The 19,400-nt window shown below is 39.0% G+C and overlaps 3 protein-coding genes across 4 annotated transcripts in view; 1 reads left to right on the top strand and 2 right to left on the bottom strand.

The window, feature by feature from the left end:
* Positions 1-947: 947 nt before the first annotated feature.
* Positions 948-2,501, top strand: LOC122335363 (microfibril-associated glycoprotein 4-like). 2 transcript variants are annotated; one of them, XM_043233191.1, is made up of 6 exons: positions 948-1,064; positions 1,152-1,187; positions 1,266-1,472; positions 1,592-1,688; positions 1,811-1,978; positions 2,118-2,501. In XM_043233191.1, the coding sequence occupies exons 2-6, from the start codon at positions 1,182-1,184 to the stop codon at positions 2,372-2,374; spliced, it is 735 nt and encodes a 244-aa protein (XP_043089126.1). In that variant the 5' UTR covers positions 948-1,064; positions 1,152-1,181; the 3' UTR covers positions 2,375-2,501. The 2 variants fall into 2 exon arrangements, with proteins under 2 accessions (XP_043089126.1, XP_043089128.1); XM_043233193.1 differs by having other exon boundaries at positions 1,050-1,187.
* A 4,175-nt stretch (positions 2,502-6,676) lies between these two features.
* On the bottom strand, positions 6,677-10,106 carry LOC122335356 (microfibril-associated glycoprotein 4-like). Its single transcript, XM_043233183.1, has 6 exons — positions 10,006-10,106; positions 9,883-9,918; positions 9,598-9,804; positions 8,608-8,704; positions 8,337-8,504; positions 6,677-7,349 (listed from the first exon to the last, which is right to left on the bottom strand). The coding sequence occupies exons 2-6, from the start codon at positions 9,886-9,888 to the stop codon at positions 7,093-7,095; spliced, it is 735 nt and encodes a 244-aa protein (XP_043089118.1). The 5' UTR covers positions 9,889-9,918; positions 10,006-10,106; the 3' UTR covers positions 6,677-7,092.
* Positions 10,107-12,576: 2,470 nt separating this feature from the next.
* The window catches only part of klb (klotho beta), a 10,754-nt gene continuing 3,930 nt past the window's right edge, over positions 12,577-19,400 (bottom strand). The window contains exons 3-6 of the mRNA XM_043233198.1: positions 18,648-19,161; positions 17,534-17,799; positions 15,936-17,016; positions 12,577-14,434 (exon numbers count right to left, since the gene is read on the bottom strand). Coding sequence (XP_043089133.1) covers positions 14,013-14,434; positions 15,936-17,016; positions 17,534-17,799; positions 18,648-19,161 — 2,283 coding nt within the window. The 3' untranslated portion in view covers positions 12,577-14,012. The remainder of the gene's footprint in view (positions 14,435-15,935; positions 17,017-17,533; positions 17,800-18,647; positions 19,162-19,400) is intronic.

Here is a 19,400-nt window from a genome sequence, read left to right as displayed (position 1 = left end):
CACCCCGGTAAGCAGGGAGGGGACCAGAGCAGATTACATTGTCCAAAATCATACCTGGGAGTGTCGAACACCATTAGTGCCAAAGTGAATAACAATCTTACTAAGTTTAAGTTTAGCATTAGCCACCATTTTTAAATTTGCCAAGATGTCAGATTCACTGGCTCTGGAGCACTTTCATCAGGTTTTTCATCACTGTGACAGGAATCTCAGAACAGCCTGATTGAAGAATATAGCAATTTTTTTAAAAAGCACTGTTTGGATATTTATCATTACAAGACGGATATGCACACACGCGTTCAACACACATTGATTTTCAAACAACCTATAAATTAAACTTCGCATCCGATGACCTGTTTAAAAATGAATGATTTCTGAATGTTGCAGGAGCAGGTAAAACAAGCTGTTGCCATTTTATTTTCCAAAAATATAACTGTAATGAATAAAATTATAACAATGGAGGGATTTTTTAAACCAAATGGTTCAAACGAATACTTTTAATACAGGTGACTCTTTGAGTTATCAGCATGGAATGAAGTTCTCCACCTTCGATGAAAACCAAGACCTTTCTAGAGACAACTGCGCTTTGAAACTCCATCAAGGAGGGTTTTGGTACAACAGTTGTTATTATACAAAGCCCACTGGCCATTTTTTGTGGGAGAAAAAGTTCTTAATAGCTGCATGTAATTATACTGAACATTTCTAACGCACCTGACCTCGATATGGGGGTCTTTATCTTATTGTCCCTTTAAATAAAATGCAATGGGAGCTCCTGTCACGTTATAAAAACATTTCATGTTTAGCAGAAGAAATAAACTTCTTGAGTGAACTCTCTCTTTAAGGTGTTTTTTTATTGCTTAAGGGGTCTGTTGCAATCAGATAATCGCTTTCAGATCAAATCAATATGTTGCAATAAATGTACGTTGTGCTACCATCTGGGTGTGATAAAGCAGGTTGCCAAATGAACAAAACGTTGTCCTTTTATGGAATTCAATCCACCGACGATCAGAAACGCATTTAAAGATGCATCCATCTCCTGAACGTTCACAAGATTCTGAGCTCACACGGTGAGTTTAATAATGATGCAGGTCTCTTCTTTCGTCAGAAAAGCACAGAATGCGTGTTCATGCTGTAATAAAGCGACTGTATTTCAGGTGGATCTGATCTGAGCTGAACGTCTGAAGATGATTGTGAGTTTCTGGATGTGAGTGTGATTTTTATCATTCAGATCATTCATCAGATTCAGATCTTGAGTTTGTGTCTCTCAGGTGTTGCTGTGTTTGTCTGCTCTGTTTCCCGTCTCGATGGGCACCAGTGACGTCAAATCAGAGTGTTTTCTCGCCAAAGACTGCTCTGATATTTATGCGAGTGGATATAGTACCAGCGGTGTGTACACCATCAACACAATAGACGGACCGGTGCAGGCTTACTGCGATATGCAGTCGGGCGAACAGAATGACCAAGGACACTGGACGGTAAACATTTCAACGCCTTCACCTTGCGGGAGGATATTGGTTGCTTAATTAATGTACTGGTCCTCTTTATAGATGTTTGGAAAAAGATGAATGGCGTGAAAGTGTTTTCGGTGTTTCAGGTGCTTCTCAGGCGACTGGACGGCGAGGTGAATTTCTTTAGAGCGTGGGACAGTTATAAATGGGGTTTTGGCAATTACGAAGGAGAATACTGGCTGGGTGGGTGGAGTTTTGTTTGACGTTTTTGAGAAAGAATGGATCAAATTTGCAATAGGATTCGCATTTGAACCGAAATGCAGTATGAATTCAGATTATACTCGTTGTCTCTTTGTTTCCTACAGGTTTAGAGTTTCTTCACCAGCTGACACGCAGATACAGATATAACCTCAGAGTAGATGTGGAGGACTTTGAAGGGAAGAAGGCTTACGCTCTGTACCAGTCGTTCTCGGTGGACTCTGAGGCTGATGGGTACAAACTACACGTGAGCGGCTTTGTAAACGGAGGAGCAGGTGAAATAAAATAAAAATACACTAAAAAAGCCATTTTTTGTTCCAGTTTCTTAACGTGTGACTGTAACGAATTGATACAAAATGATAACAATGGACACTGTTTTAAATCATAATGCTTAAACTGATTCTTTTAATACAGGTGACTCTTTGAGTTATCACAACGGAATGAAGTTCTCCACCTTCGATAAAGACCAAGACCTTACAGGAGATAACTGTGTCATGAATTACTATCAAGGAGGGTTTTGGTACAACGCTTGCTATCACACAAACCCAACTGGTCATTATTTTTCGGAGGAAATGAGTAAAAAAAAGGATTTTGGAGTCACCTGGAAGACCTGGAAAAACAACTGGAACTCTCTGAAGTCCATCACCATGAAGATCAGACGTGCGAAGTAGAGTTCAGCTTTGAGTATCACGTGCTTTGACCTTTTATGACGGAAACACATGTTTAAAATGCCAAAAAAAGCAAATATGATATTGTCTTGTTTGAAAATAATAAAATCAACACGTTCCTTAAAAAAAATCCCTTGCCCTCTTCGTTTCAACTGGGTTCGTGACTTGAAGCACATGGCATGCTTTTCCGTGTCCACGTCTGCTCTGAAACAGTCAAATTTAGTTTTACTAAAATGTCATTTTGCATTATGTTAACCAACTAAATAGGTTTTCTATGTACAACTAAAATGTTCATGACGTAAAAACCATGATAGGATCTCTACAATACGGAAAGCTCGGTTTAAATATATAGCTGTTTGTGAAATAGAAAATCTACTTTGGTATAAACTGATATACAGTAGTGTGAATGTAGAAAGAATTAAAGGACGGAAAAAGTCTATTGTTACTTGACTAAACAGTGCTTGAAGTTGCTTGAAGTTCGGATCACCGGTGTGGTGATTTAAGGTGGAGCCTACAGCATCGTTTAGCCAGCTAACAAAAAGGTTCAGAGAATGGTTTGCTAATGTTACCTTGAGTGCATTATTTCTTCTTAGCTCTCTATTTAAAACAATACTAAACAGACCACACGGAGACGGCCAACGCACCACTGCACAGCCACCTTAACCTGACTAGCGTTGCCTCCAGTGACATAAATACAAATAATCCGTGAAGGAGCATTTCTGAGTTTTCTTATTTGATATATTTCTACTTTTATTTCAGTGCCACTGAGATCAATGACCTCTTTTACAAGAGAGACTTGGCATCGTAGCAGCAGTAGAAAACTTACTAATTAAAATTGAATTAAAATAATTCAAGTAAAACACTGAGATTCTTTGCGACAGTCTTTAATTCATCAGTATAGTATTAAACTCAATCTGAAGTTTTGTGTGCATAGGAATAAGAGTCTGCATACAGGTGTAATTTCGCTTTAATATCCTAACATAATTTATAAAAAAACGGAGAAAAAAAAAATTCAATTAAAAGGCCCCAAAATCGAACCCTGGGGAACACCATTATTAATCTCGAGAAAGATTGATTTTATGACACAGATGCAATTAAAACTTTTTAGGATATAAAGCCAGTTTGTTTAATTTCAGTTACTGAACCTAACGTTATAATAAACCCACAAATAAAGGGGTGCAATTCTGTCCAAAGCACCCCAAAACACGATCATTTGTCTCAACCATAGCAGCAGTAATGGTATATGGCCAAAATATTTCAGATTAAAAACTGCTGCAAATTTATCTGGTATTCAAGGAGCTAGCACTGAATTTATAGAAATATGATGATAATTTTTGACTCTATAGGTTTTCCTCCTATGAAACAGCAAGAACGTAAGCCGCTTTCCAAATGTTGGGCATAGACTCGAATGAAAACTATGAGCAGCAGACTCGCAGCAACTTAAAAACCGAACAAATCCCAAGCTCCATTTTGTGGACATGGATAATAGCAAACAAAATATAATAATTAACGCATCACTGAAGCCGAGCTGGTGGCTACGAGTGTTTCTTCATAAGAATGAAAAAATAAAAGTCACCGTTAAAATAGTGACTTATCATTTCCTCTCTTTATATCCTCCTTGAAATCATTCAGAGATTGCACAACACAACTTAAATTTGTTGTAAAACAAAGGTCGTACACCTTAAACATTGTAGCAACAGAAAAAGAATGAAAATATGGGATTTGTGAAAACAATGAATGGTTTCTAAATGTTTGTGGTGATTCTCAGGTGAGTAGACGTCAAGGTGAATCTCTCTAGGTCATGGAAGGGTTATAATACCATTTTTACTTTATTACTGCATGGGAACTAAGGACTGGACATAAAAATGAATAATACACATGACCAAGCATGTCCAGAAGCATTCCCTCTCGTCTTTGAATGAGATGCACCAGTATGTGTTTATGTGTGAGAGAGACACCAACAAGCTGCAAATACTGATGGGAACGTTTGCATAATAATTTACATAAATACTTTATAGGCCTGTTATTTATTAATGTTTTCACTATTCAGTTTTGTGGTTTTGGGGGCTTTATGGTATTTACGGTGTTTGCCTCAATTAGTAATTATAGCAAAAAAGTGCTATTTTATGTGAAATTCCCTTTAAAGACCTGCGTGTCTCTATTTCCTTCACAGAAATGATATGGAAAATGTATCATGGCCGCCATCTACTGGAAGAGAAATACTGAGTAAAGAATTAAATACTAGATGGTTGAAGAAGACCGTTGGCTCACTGACAAACAAAAAAATGGAATTGAATTTTTTTTTTCCATCAGCACAATAAAATGCATTAAACATTACAGCACACCAGGGTGGGTTTGTGAGTTGATAAGGTAATTAATTATATTATTAAGAAAAAAATATTCTGAAAAACATTATAATCAAACTATAAAATGTGATATGCACCAAGTACAAGTACAATCTGATGACATAACCCAGATTGTGTGTAATTAGTGAACAGCCAGCTCTAAGCCAGGGCTTTATGTCTCTATGTGGCTCCGTCACCACATCTTTGTTCTGTGCATCACTTAGACCTTATCTAAATATCATTTCTCCATACTCGCTAGCAAAGTGCTCAATGCTACATACATGTGAACGGCAGTCAGAAGATATAGGAGAAACGCTTGATAAGGTAGACTGTTTATAAAGCTCTCAAACAGGAAATGGATGTAGAGGAAGCAGAGGGGAAGAGCACAGCTAGGACTCGGGCAAGGGCTCCCTCTGCTGGCTAGGCATTATACATATATATATATATAGATATATATATATAGATATATATATATATATATATATATATATATATAGCCTATACATTGCATAAACATCTAATTTTATAATATTAATAAAAATAGTAGCAAAAAGCAAATGCACTAAACCAAAAGTTAAACAAAATCAGACCAACCGCGTTCATACGATTTGTTCAACCTATTAAAGTTGCTTTACTGACAGTTTGACAGCAATCTGACAGCAAAATGGAAATGTTATTATATTATAGTCATCCATGCTAATATTAGTCCTGTCTCTTTCTCAATCTGTTTTCACAGTTTGTATCCAGACTAGATGGTGGATCAGCACCCAGAGATTATGTTCATCAGAGACCAGAACACCTAGATGCGCCCCAATCACCAGATCCTGATGCACACACACACACACACACACACACACACACACACACACACACACACACACACACACACACACACACACACACACACACACACACTAAGTCATTTACACTACCTGACACAGCTGTGTTTAAAATTGAACTGGAGGTTAAGTGCTGGGCGTCCGGTCAGAGGAGAACTGACCCCAACTGAGTCTGGTTTCTCCCAAGGTTTTTTTTTCTCCATTCTGTATGGATGGGGTTCTGGTTCCTCTGTCTTCTTTGTTGGGGACACTTAACTTCTAGTGATTATCATTGAATTGATTAAAGAGACCGTCTCTGCATTTAATAAGAAATTGTTCAATATATTTGGCGATGAGGGCACTGTGTGGTCTGGTTTTATTCTGAGCAAACAGGAAATGAGTGCGTGGCGTTACATATATATATATATATATATATATATATATATATATATATATATATATTTTCAGCATTTACTAATGCATTAGTCGTGTTGGTCATCGTTACTTAATGCACTACATTTAATTTTTTTATGTAATCGGTTCTTCATATGTGCAACTGTGTAATGTTACTGGAAAAGCAAATGTGGCGTCTGATTACTACATTTTGTTCCTCAAGTCACGGGTGGTTATGGTTATCATGTTCAGACAGACGTCTAGACATATTGTGTTTATTGCAACACACTAATGAAAAGTTAAAAAGCACGCAGATGTTACCTGCAAGAAAGAAATGTAACAAACGGCTAAAATTCATTCACAACCATGCATTTATCATTTGTTCTACTATATATATGTTTTTGTACTATTGCTTGTAATTTCTTATTCTTATTTCAATGCTGACTGTTCACTTGTCTTGAGGTCTTTTCTTTTTTTTCTTTATTTAGGCTGGTATGAGTTATTAATACGATATTTAGTCAATTTCCAACAAATAAATTTGGCATTGCATTTATAGAAAAAAAATGACTGAATGTACTAATAAAATAATAAATGGCATGAAAACAAACAAAACTGAAACCTAAAACCGACGTGACAATAACAAAAAAAATCGAAATATGTTCTTTATTCACATGTGAAGCCCACATTAGTATTACCTAGTGTACACTATTTAGTGTGTGTGCATTTACAACACACAAGAAACATAGTGCTCGGGTAAAATTGCTTTTATTGCTTCAAAATCCAACAAGCTGGTGCTGAGCGAGCAAGCGGTCGTCATGCGGCACGAAAACACAGTTTACAGGCATCTGTCAAATTTTGCAAGACTGAAAAAATTATTCATTTAATTTGCTAATTTTTTTAAGGTGATAAAAACAGTCAGTCAACTAAATTAGTTTATTTAAATGTAGCTAAACTAATTGTTTGCAACCATTTACCTTCAAAACAATTGAGCGATTTCAATGATTCATGACTTTTTCGCAGCGTATGGCTGAAACAGTTTCAGATAATTCAATAAAATTCGGTTATGGGGGAAGCGAGGGACATGCGTGTCACCCTACTTTAAGACAGATCCACACGAAGGCATGGAGGTGAGCGCAAGCTGAAGGAAGCGCCGGTCAGCCCTGCTCTAAAACACACGTCTGATCTTCATGGTGATGGACTTCAGAGAATTCCAGTTGTTTCTCCAGGTCTTCCAGGTGACTCCAAAATCCCGCTCTTTACTGTTTTTCTGCCACAAATAGGGGCCGGTAGGGGTCGCGAGATAGCATCTGTTGTACCAAAACCCTCCTTGAAAGTATTTTAAAGCGCAGTTCTCTGCTGAAAGGTCTCTGTCTTGATCGAAGGTGGAGAACTTCATCCCGTTGTGATAACTCAAAGAGTCACCTGCAGAAAGGACCAACTTTCATTATAGAAGCACTTTCGTTTGGATGAAATACTACTTTCATTGTGTTAACAACAATACTGGTAACACTTCAGTACAGGGACTGATTCTAACTAGCTTGCCTGTATTTAACATATTGGCTGTTTGTTACTTATAAAGCACAACCATGTTCTACATACCCAAAACCTATACTGAACAACTACCTTACTAAATTAGCACGCAATAGTTAAGGGCTCATTAATGGAGAGACCTGGAACATATCCTGTTCTACATAAGGCTCTAGTTTGCATATGCATTATTTTGGCTTTGTGTCTAAAAATGTGTAAAATATAAGAAATGCTAAAGTCTTGTTTACGATGCTGCATGTAATATAATGAATAGTTCTGTACTGTGAAAAAAACCTAAATCTTACAGAAAGCTAATTAACCTGTTTTTGACAGTATATCACTTTAAAACACACACACACTTGTCTATAAAATGTAGTGCGGCACCACTCAACAATAATCTTCTCTTTCAAGAGACCAAATTCGGATCTATGGCTTTCAGGATTTATCTCCCATTTAAATCTCTTTATCATTTGTTTAAATTCATGAAATTACTTTGATTTTAACAGGAAAAAAACTGTGAAAATGCTACAGTAAAAACCCGTTAAATAGTTAACGTTAAGTTCCTGTAAAATTTACAGTAAAACAACGTAAACTGATGTTCCCAGAATTCCCTGCATTGCATTTCAAAATGTAGCTTCAATCTGATGTTTTTTCTTAATCACTATGTTTCTTCTTTGTTTTTCTCATCGGTTGTGTTTATAGAAATCACGGTATTTAACTGTAAACTTAAAAACAACCAAAAACTTTGTTACCGTTTTTTTTTTTATGCTGGAATTTCAGCAACCCCAGCTGCTAGTTTTTCACCGTATATTTTACAGATTGTTTGTGTATATATCCGCCCATTTGGAAACCGTGAAACGAAACGAATGCGGTTTTTTTCACCTGCTCCTCCGTTTACGAAGCCGCTCACACGCAGTCTGTACCCATCAGCCTCAGAGCTCACCGAGAACGACTGGTACAGAGCGTAAGCCTTCTGCCCTTGAAAGTCCTCCACATCTACTCTGAGTTTATACTGATATCTGCACGTCAGCTGGTGAAGGACCTCTACACCTGTTGAAAACATGAAAGGAACCGGGTGAAGGACATCAAAGAACACTGGATTTCTGAAGTTCTCATGAATTTTCGTTCTTCTCTGTTCAGCCCAAGCACTCACCCAGCCAGTGTTCGCCGCCTTTATTACCAAAACCCTTTTTATAACTGTCCCAGGGCCTAAAGAAATTCAGCTCGCCATCTTTTCGCCTGAGAAACACCTGAAACGTTCACAAAGGTACGATTCTGACATCAACATTATTTATTCTTCACAAAGCATTAGTCGTACGCAGACTGAAAATAGGCTGCATTCATCAATCTGAATATGAAGCCTCGGTGAGACTCTTTGGGAAGGCAGATTTCAAAACAAAGGTTTATTAGGAACTCGAATCTAAAATCAGCAAAATCTTGTATATTGCATATGCCTTGAGTCATGCAAACTTTGTCTGTTCAGTGCAGTTGTTTTGACAGAAAGAACACAAAATACATGTATAGTTTCATCATTATTTGTTCTTCAGAGACGTCTCTTTAAAAGAAGAAAAGGTGTTATATTTTTTTGCTCATTTTTTGAACTCTCTCTGGAACTGAACCATACAGGGCCTTTAAAATGAAGATGCTGAAAGGAAAGATTTTTAAGACCCCATATCTAAAAGGACATTAAAATATCTTTAATACTACTTAATATAGTTGCAGGTATGCAAGCTTTGAGAGTTTTTTCCTCATCTTTGTTGTTTTAGTTCAAAATTGCCATTTTGAGCCCCTTTAAAAAACTATTCATGCATGACCTCTATTTTGCCTTTCATCACTATACATGTCTAATTGAGCCGGGCACCTGCAGTTAAGTTGTACAAATTGACCCAAAAGCTAATTTCTACAGTTTTTCAAATATAATATACTGCATTACTTCTTTGCTTGAAAAAAGGTAACCTGATTATGTAACTGGCATTACTTGTAAAGTGTTACCTCCAAAGCAGGCTGTAAAAAAACATTTTTTATAGCCTTTAAATAATGTTTTAATCACAACAAGAGAACATTTCAAAACGATGAGGACCATCTAAGACGTTAGCTGCATGTGAATCTCGCTGATAAAGTGAGCTCAGACTGAGACGCGTACCGTCCAGTGTCCTCTGTCGTTCTGTTTACCGGGGATCATCTCACAGTAAACCTGCACCCGTCCGCTCTCAGTGGTGATGGTGTACACACCGCTGCCATTTTTACCACCCGAATAAACATCAGAGCAGTCTCTTGGAAGAAAACAATCTGATTTGATCTCACCGGTGCCCATCGAGACGGGAAACAGAGCAGACAAACACAGCAACACCTGAGAGACACAAACTCAAGATCTGAATCTGATGAATGATCTGAATGATAAAAATCACACTCACATCCAGAAACTCACAATCATCTTCAGACGTCCAGCTCAGATCAGATCCACCTGAAATACAGTCGCTTTATTACAGCATGAACACGCATTCTGTGATTTACTGATGAAAGAAGAGACCTGCATCATTATTAAACTCACCGTGTGAGCTCAGAATCTTGTGAACGTTCAGGAGATGGATGCATCTTTAAATGTGTTTCTGATCGTCGGGATCCTCCCCTTCGTGTGACATTTTCAAAAAAGACAGCGATGGATTGAATGCCAAAAAAGGACAAGTTTTTGTTCATTTCGTTCTTTTGGGGGGGTGTTGATAAAGTTATTATCTGCACCTGATTGCAACAGACAACTTGAGAAAAAAAGGAAGAAAACCCATAGTGATAATCCGCTTTTTTTAAAACCAGGTTCTGATGACATTTTGTCATGCAAGTCGTGACATGCAGGTTTTATGAAGACTTATGAAGATTTAAGGACCGATCTGGCGGGAACCCAGTATGTCAGTATGTTGTCTATCTATTATTTATCTATTGTCTTTTTTTCGGTCTATCTAGCCATTACCCCATTATTTTCTTATGAAAAGATCATATTTGAAGTCTATTGTCTGGAAGATCAAATCAGTAGCCTCTCTATACAGACGACAAAACCAAGCAAGTCATTCTCTTTAATATATTTTTAAAGAGAATCGCTAACAGCACCGTACAATCTGTTTCTCCCATTGGCTCTTTTAAAGCCATTCTATAAACCAACATCAACACAATAGGATTTTCCAGTGATGAATTGCATTTTTAATTCAATGGTATGAAATGACTGGATGCTTTTAACTGATCTAAGGTCACTAATATGTCATCAGTTGAACTAAGCTACAAACACAACTATAATGCACAAACGCAGTCCTCATAACTGAGTCCAGTGCTCTGTACCTCGCTCTTTTTCCACTTGACCTGAAGTCACAGTCGGGCTAAGTTGTCCCTGTTAGCGCAAAACAGTTCTTGTGAGTGAGTTATAATAAGCCAGTCATAGAGATGATTGAGAATTTCTTCCCTGAGAGGGGCAAGGGCAGCCTCTGCGATCTTCGTAAAGATGCGAGGTGATAGCGAAAGCCCGAAGGGAAGGACCTTGTAATGATGTTCCTGACCCTCGGAGGCGACCCAAAGAAGCGGTCTGTGTCTTGGTAGGATCGAAACATGCAAGTATGAGTCCTTCTGATCTATAGCCACAAACCATTCTTGAGTTTTGACATACGTAAATATGTTTAACGTTCTGAACAGAAGCTTGCGTGAAGCCTGGTTCAGAGTCCTCAAGTCCAAGATTGGTCCTCAACCTTTCTTGGGTACAATCAAATGCGATCTAAAGAACATAGGGACAAGGGAGACAGGCTGGATTGCTTCGTTCGGAGGTAAAGCCCCTGAACTGAATGGCACAGCTGATCCGAATGATTCTGAGCAGCTATCGGGAAGGAACGGAGAAGCTTAACCAACCATCTAAATACGTCTCTGGGGAAATGCATTCGACGTAACTCGGGTGAGGTTGCGGTAGGCGTCTGCGAGGGCTCTTGCTGAGCTCGCCAGCATGCATCGTCTGAGCCGAGAAAACGTCTGAGCATATGGAGACAGAGAGACAGTAATTCTTTCTCCCTGCCAGTATTCACAAAATCCTTTTTATAACTCTTCTATGGCCTGAAGAAATTCACCTCGCCATCCAGCCGTCTGACAGTCACCCGAAACATTCAGAAACATTCATGGGTTTAAACACAAAAACCTGCATCTCACATAATTTATCTTCATGCTAAGACTTAAAGAGCGCAAAAAAGCAATGAGTGACTATATGTATATGCAGTAGACCTGCGCTGCTCCATCTTTTAAGGTGATGGTGTACACATTAACATCAGATCAGTCAGCGGCAGGAAAACAATCAGGATTCAACACAGAAATCAGAGCAGACAAACACAAGATCTGAGTCTGATACATATCTGAATGTTCTGATGATGGATGCATCTTTATCTTTTTGACCATCAGGACCCTGAAGAACCTTTGTTTCCTTATAGGACAGTCATCGGTTTGAGTCCATTTATTTTAATCTGCTTTATCATCTTCAACAACTCAACTTCCTCAAGACTCAAGACCTTGATTTACAGGTGAAATGCAAAATGTACTTTTATGTGAAAAGAGGAGCTTGGAGCACCGAGTGACAGTCCAGATATCTTTCTCTTCTGGTGTTGTTTCTGTCTCAGAAGTGTCTTTCAGCTCTGTTCCTGAAGACGTCTGAGTCTGGAGACTCTTGATCACTGACTCCAGCTTCAGTTCTCTCCTTCTGAATCTCTAAAGTTTTCTTTTAATAAGCTTTGATACAGCACTCTTTAACAGCTAATGACCTTCTGTGATGAACCTCTCTGTGGAGGAGGTCAATGATCGTCTTCTGGACCATTGCTAGGTCAGTAGTCTTTCTCATATTGTGGCATCAAAGAGATGAGCTCTAATCATCAAAATGAAAGGAAGAAAACTCTTAAAATGTTTTACTTTACAGGTAATGAATCTAAAATATATATGAAAGTTTCACTTGATAAAGTTTTTTGAGATGTACCTACATGAATGCATGTGAAAATTACACATTATCCTTGCAGTTAGCATACTGAATATGGAAATATCACTTTTGTTAAAAGAATATATGTTATACACTACGTTTCCATGAATGGTTTGATAGAGTTTCAACATGAGCTGTTTTAAACAATAGAATTTAATGTTATTGTTATATAAAGTATCACAGGATATAAAGGACATATTTGTCATTACATTGTTTCCATTTTCCTACAGCTGCCCCATAATTCCTTCACTTTAAAAATTCAATCAAATTCAATCAAAGTCCATCAAAGAGTCAAACCGGGGCATTAATCGATTAAACTCATATTAACCAGCAGCGTCTCCTGATGGGCAGATACAGCTCCTTCAAAAATATTACACAAAATATACACAAACCTTCCTGAAAGAGCAGCGCTTTCGGTTCAAGACAACATTTTGAGTCAAGAGAGTACAACGGAAATAAATGGAGACCTTCTGGAAAGTTTAAAGTAGTGCTTGTGCTTTTGTTAAAGCTTGTTTGTTTGAGCTGTATCGTGTTTTTTTGAGGTGGAACTGTTTTTCTAAACATAAAAAAGTGCTTTACTTGCTTGTAAGTATCGTATGAAAGTAATTAATAAGGTGTATTTTAAGGTGTATAGTATTTGTTGGTTTTAACGCAAAACCAGATGCATCGTGAAATGCAGACATCTGTCCATAACCAACACAAAACCGCTTCAATCAGTCAATCTGGAGATATTTAATGTTAAATTATGTTCAATGTTTTAGTTGAAAAGTCCACTTTATGCACGTTTTTGTTTGAAGCAACACTCCATCCAAAATCTTTGAAATTCACCCACCCTCGGGCCATCTGAAATCAGTATGAGTGCGTTTCTTCATCAGATGTGGAGAAATGTGTCTCTGAATCGGTGTCTCAGTAATGGAAGTGAATGGGTGCCGTCAGAATGAGAGTCTGACAAAAACATCACAATAATCCACAGCACTCCAGTCCATGGGTTGACATCCGGAGAGGACAAAAGATAAGCCAATGAAGATGTTTTAACTAAAATAGAGTCCAGAATCCATAAATACACTTCGTCCAGTAATAAAGAGAAATAAAGTGATCAGTGAATAAAGAGAAAAATCTACAGTTCAAAACAGCTTTAAACAAATAAAAAATGATTTTAATGTGAGAGACAAGAGTTATTAAAATTTATGGACTTGTGTTTTGGGCAGAAGCAATGGTTTAAAGTTTTTGGCACGGAAAAGACCGTTTTTTCTGAACACTAGGTGGCACTGTATTCAAACTTCTCAGGCATGTTTAGAATACACTAACAATAATTTCCACCAATTCTTGTGCCAATACATGAAAGTGTTAACATGCATAAAGGATGCCCTGGTTTTTACTAAAACACATCTTTTGTCTTCTCCAGATCTTAACTAGTGCTGTGGGTTATTGCAATGTTTTCATCAGACTTTCATTCTGACGGCACCCATTCACATCCATTGCTAAGACACTGGTGCGAACCTGATGAAGAAACAGGTCTCAGATGGCCTGAGGACGAGCACATTTTCCTCTCTTGTGAATCTGAAGGTTTATTAGCGCAGGGTTCTGTGGGTGGCCTTCATCACGGGGAACCTCTGCTGGCCTCGGAGTCTCTGCGGCCCGACGTTACTCGGGGTTCTCCTCCTCTTCCTCACCACGGAGATGACGATGAGCGCACAGAGCATGAAGGCGCTGATGGACACACAGACGCTGAAGAACAGCAGCGGTTTATTCTCCGTGATGCGCGTGCAGAGTTCGCAGCTCGTGCCGTTGTCCTCGTCCCTGCAGGTCGAAGGTCGCAGGTCAGGGGCGGACGGAAAGCCGCGGTGGGTGATGATGTCACGGTACAGGCTGACGGACGCTTTGGGTCGAGAGTGATGAGCGGCGGAGCTGAAGAAACCGAACTGAAGATCATGATGGTCCTGAAGCTTCCAGAAATAAAGCCCTCTCAGATCGATGCCGTCCAGCTCACAAGCTGCTCGGAGAACACAGAAAGAGCTCAGGAGAGTTTATATTGCTTTTTAAGTGAGCATTTTATTTCACTTTCAATTGTACATACATTTACAGAGACATTAAAACAAAGACTGATCTTGAATTCAGTCTAAAAACGCTATTTCAAGGAGCTTTTAATTACCAACATTTTCTTTTTAATATTTGCAACATTAATTTGCACATAAATGAGTGAAGCTATGTTAATATTTGAAAATGTAACGTAATGTTTAGGTATATTTAAATATGGGTAATATTTACAATTAAATTAATATTACAACTATCGATGGATAAAAATTTTTAAAATATATATATATATTTTTTTAATAATTTTGCAACCATTTAATAACAGATTTGCACGTTCACTTTGGTCAGTGGTCACATTATATGCATGTAAACAAATTACATTTTTATCTTTCTAGCTAGTATTTTACAGTGATATACATTAATTCCAGTATATATTACAGTTATTTATTCATTATAATTTGACCTTTTTGACCTGATTTGCTTACTATTTTAATAACATGCAGATGAACAAATAAAATATTTAATCCTTTTTAGTAAGTGTTTTATTTATTTTGCATATTTTGTCATAATTCATTTTCATATTTAATGTTATTTGCATTTTGTAGATAAATAAAATTATTATATTATTATATATTATTACTTAAATATTATTATAAATAAAGCTATAAATAAGCTTTTTAAAGGAGTCTTTCATTTGATTCTGATTATTGTTTTTTTAATATAATTTATTTATTATAATTAGCCATGAGCCTTTTAGTTTTAGCACACACAACCCTGTTTTCTAAGCATGCATGCATGCGGATAAAAAGAGTTCACGCTGTTCACAGCTTTATCACGTAATCTGTCAGATCACACACACACACACACACACACACACACATTAAAGTGTGAAGCGCCGGTGACTCACATCCGCACAAACACAGTAAAAGCTCAAGGATCATACAGTCTCCACATGACGGCTGTGTGCTCGTAACGACTCAAAGGTCGCTCATTAACAGCTCTGAGACAGAATTACAGCGCCGTGACCTTTGACCCCGATGTTAAATCTCACAGGAAGCGGCTGATTACGGCGTGTAAAACAGATAACACTAGATAACACACACACACACACACACACTGCAACACATGCATTCTGCAACCTGACTCTCTAATCTCTAATGCTGTTATTAGAAATAATGAGGACATGTTTCATAATCACGTTCTCTTGGATGAGCCTTGTTTATATTGCTCATATTTAATAATTATATAGTTAAACAGAGATTTAAGGCAACAAGCTTGCAATGTTTTGCTTTAAATCAAATGTTGTTCTGTTCTTATTCACCTCTGTTTGGTAAGTGTAAGTGACACTAAGGATAAAAAAAACAAAAAATTAAATCAATTAATAGAAAAAATAACAATAAGAACAAGTTAAAATGATAAAACAACTTCTTATGGTATTTACAAGAAATACCCAGACTCACCTTTCAGCGCCTCCTGCAGGTAGCTCCTGATGTATCTCTGTCTCAGCCGGTCATCGTGAACCGCCTGGTCGTCCACTCCTGTCGCCGTGACGATGATGGGGAGGCGGTCGCCGTAGCGATCCCTTACCCATCCCAGCATCCTGCGGAGGCCCCAGGGCACGAGCGCCTGCCTCAGGTGTGACAGCGGCCAGGTGACGTCCGACATCAGCAAGCAGCCGTGCTCGGGCTTCGACGGCGGTGCGTCTTCCCACGGAGCCACCAAACGCGTCGTGAAGTGATTGAGAGCCAAGAAATCCTGCGCCCCTTTAAGCTCCGCCCTCTCCTCATCAGAGAAGCCAATCAGAACATTGCTGCGGCCCTCGTCCCCTCCACCAATCAGAGGGTCGAGAAAACGGCCCACTTCGAACGCCAAAAACCGCTGCTGGGCGGACTTGTGAGATTCTAAAAAGGGATTGGCCGGTTCCACCCAATCAGCATGGACGGCCAAACTAACAGCCCCGCCCTGTTTCCGTCGAAACTGCTCATCGTAAATACGCCACGCCTTCGCGTGCGCTAACAGCAAATGACGCGCGACGGCGGCCCGGTCTCCTGTGTACAACTCCGTTAGCCGGTTCGGCTCGTTAATGGTGATCCACGTCGAAACGAAGTCTCCAAATTCATGAAAGCAGAACGCAGCGTAGCTAGCGAAGGCCTCCACAGAGCTGGCGTTCCTCCACCCGCCGCTGGCATGCAGCGCTTCAGGCAAGCCCAGCGAGGGCGAGCGGGAGCTGGGGTGATAGAGCGCCAGGAGCGGCCGGATGCCCCGGCGCTGGAGCTCCGTCAGCACACAGCGGTAGAAGCGCAGCACCTCCGGGTCGCCGCCGGGCGAGAGCCGCGTCCAGTCCAGGCCGAAGCGGTAGTGCGATGACCCCGTGACCCCCAGCAGGAAGAGGTGGTGCTGGATGAACAGGAAGTCGGTGCACTGTGCGGGACGCGTGTGGAGAAGGACGCCCGTCACGGGCGAGAGAGAGCCGTCGCCCGACAGGTTCCAGCGGTACAGCTGAGGATCGGTGAACTGAGGCGAGAACGGACGCAGATGGACCTGAGAGGAACAAGACTGAAAACTGAATAAACTCTGTATATGAAAAATTGCATTAATTAATTTTCTAACACTGTGTAACTTTATATATATATATATATATATATTAGTGCTGTCAAACGATTAATTGCATCCAAAATAAAAGTTTTTGTTTATTATATGCATGTGTGCTGTATATATATATTTAATATTTAATATTCATATATAAATACATATGTTGAAAATATGTTCATGGATATTGTAATTTATATATTTAATTTATATATATATATATATATATATATATATATATATATATATATATATATATATATATATATATATACTTTTTTTTAGTAGATGTATATAAATCATAAATAAAAATTTAAATAACAAAAATATGACCTTATTTAAACCCAATATCTATCTATCTATCTAAGCAATGTAAATGTCCACATAATATTTTTGGTTTGGTTTGACCACTTCATGCAGAGTAAAACATCCCCTTGTGAGCGGTTTCCACAGCAGTGTTTTCTCTGACCTGTAAGACGGACTCGGACACACCGAACTGGAAGTCACAGGGGAACCGGCCCTCGACGAGCGGCGTGTTTTTGTCCGGGAAGCCGTTGTCCCTGACCACTCGTCTGTAGAAGTGAGCGCTGGTCTTCGGGAGTCTGCGGCGCTCAGGATCGCTGAAGTCGATGTAGAACAACCCTCTCCGTATGCTGTAACCCTGATTCCACTCGAAGCCGTCCAGCAGAGTCCAGGCCGTGTATCCAAACACACGCACTCGCTCCACAGACACCGCTGAGAGGACACGGGTGTTACTGGACAGTACTGACCTTTATATGTCACTTAGAACGCATTTTTGCATTTACTTCATTCGTGCTTTCATTTCGATCTTATGCACTAAGTACACACTGGTTAGAGAAATGCAATCTATTTTTTAATAATTTGTGCGTTTTGGAAATGCTTTGTGAATTATTTATGGGTTTAGCAATGATTTAAACACCTTTTAATCATTCTAGGCTGTCAATGACACATACGGCACAAAGACAGCAATAATGAATAAATTAATAATAAGTGTCCCGAAAAACTGTTCACCGTAAATAAACATATATATATTTTATATAAATAAAAGTATTTATTTAAATGTATATATTTGTTACATTTAAAATTTTGTGAATAAATAAATTATATATATATATATATATATATATATATATATATATATATATATATATATATAAATATATATATATATATTGTGAATATAATGCTTGTATTAATATATATATACTAAATATAATAAAACGTGACCATGGACCACAAAAGCAGTCATAAAGGTCCATTTTTTCGAAATTAAGATTAATACGTCATCTGAAAACTGAATGAATATCTTTAGGATATTTGGCTGAAACGCAGCTATTTGAAAATATGTAATCCGAGGCAGAAAAAAAATTTAAATATTGAGAAAATGACTTTTAAAGTTGACCAAATGAAGTTCTCAGCAATGCTAATAAAAATGTTTTCATATATTTAAAGTTGGAAATCTTCATAGAGCGTGATCTTAATATCCTAATGCTTTCTGGCCGTCCAGTGTCACAAATGTACTTAAAATAAAATGTGATACACATAAACAAACATTTTTTCACCTTGCATGACCTGCAGGATGAAGCTCTTGATCAGATAAATGGCCTTGGTGTCCTGGACTCGGACTGAAGCGTCAGAGAACCAGCCGCTCTCGGCCAGCAGCAGACGGGGATCTCCGTAGGTCTGCTGAACCCAGACCAGAACGCTCCTGAGGTCCAGCTTGACCGTCTGCCCGAACCGAGCCAGGCCTTGACCCACCCTCAGCGTCTCGTGCCCGAAGGCCAGAGAGAAGAAGTCCGCAGTGCCCCTGACCCAGAGCCGCTCCTGAGCGCTGAACTCTGGGATCACGCCGCGGTGAGACGCCTTCAGAGACTCGGGGTAATCTCCGCCGCCGTAGATGGGCTCGGCGAACCAGCCAATCACAGCCTCCATGGCCTTCTGGCACAGCTCCTGATTGGTGGGCGTGGCCTGGCCGTGAAGCGGCTCCACCCAATGAGAGCCGAGCGTGATGGAGACGTTACCGCGCTGGAGACGGCGGAAGTGTTCGTCGTAAACGTGCCACGCTTTGGCATGAGCCTGCGGAAGATGCATTTGTATCGATCAGATTCAAGCAGATTCACCCGAGACGTAGCGGTTATATTTAGATATAGATGTAGTAAGTTACGCAGAACAGCTTAGGCCTTTTCTATCGCCTTTTGTAGCTTCATTTCCGGAAGAAATATAATTATACGCGCTTTAAATGCTCTAGAAGCATTGCTGTTGTTAATTCTACATATAATTTATTAAAAATGCACATTACTTTATAATGTCAGTAA

The sequence above is a fragment of the Puntigrus tetrazona genome, unplaced genomic scaffold (assembly GCF_018831695.1).
Source record: "Puntigrus tetrazona isolate hp1 unplaced genomic scaffold, ASM1883169v1 S000000769, whole genome shotgun sequence".
NCBI lineage: Eukaryota > Metazoa > Chordata > Actinopteri > Cypriniformes > Cyprinidae > Puntigrus > Puntigrus tetrazona.
Note: the sequence above shows the minus strand (reverse complement) of the source record. Positions and strands in the feature narration are given on the sequence as shown.

Coding starts and splice junctions, on each gene's coding strand:
- LOC122335356 (XM_043233183.1), bottom strand. Junction 8,505..8,607: donor AGGCGGCGAACACTGGCTGG/GTGAGTGCTTGG, acceptor TGTTTTCAACAG/GTGTAGAGGTCCTTCACCAG. Junction 7,350..8,336: donor CTTCGTAAACGGAGGAGCAG/GTGAAAAAAACC, acceptor TCCTTTCTGCAG/GTGACTCTTTGAGTTATCAC.
- LOC122335363 (XM_043233191.1), top strand. Junction 1,473..1,591: donor ATGACCAAGGACACTGGACG/GTAAACATTTCA, acceptor TCGGTGTTTCAG/GTGCTTCTCAGGCGACTGGA. Junction 1,689..1,810: donor CGAAGGAGAATACTGGCTGG/GTGGGTGGAGTT, acceptor TGTTTCCTACAG/GTTTAGAGTTTCTTCACCAG.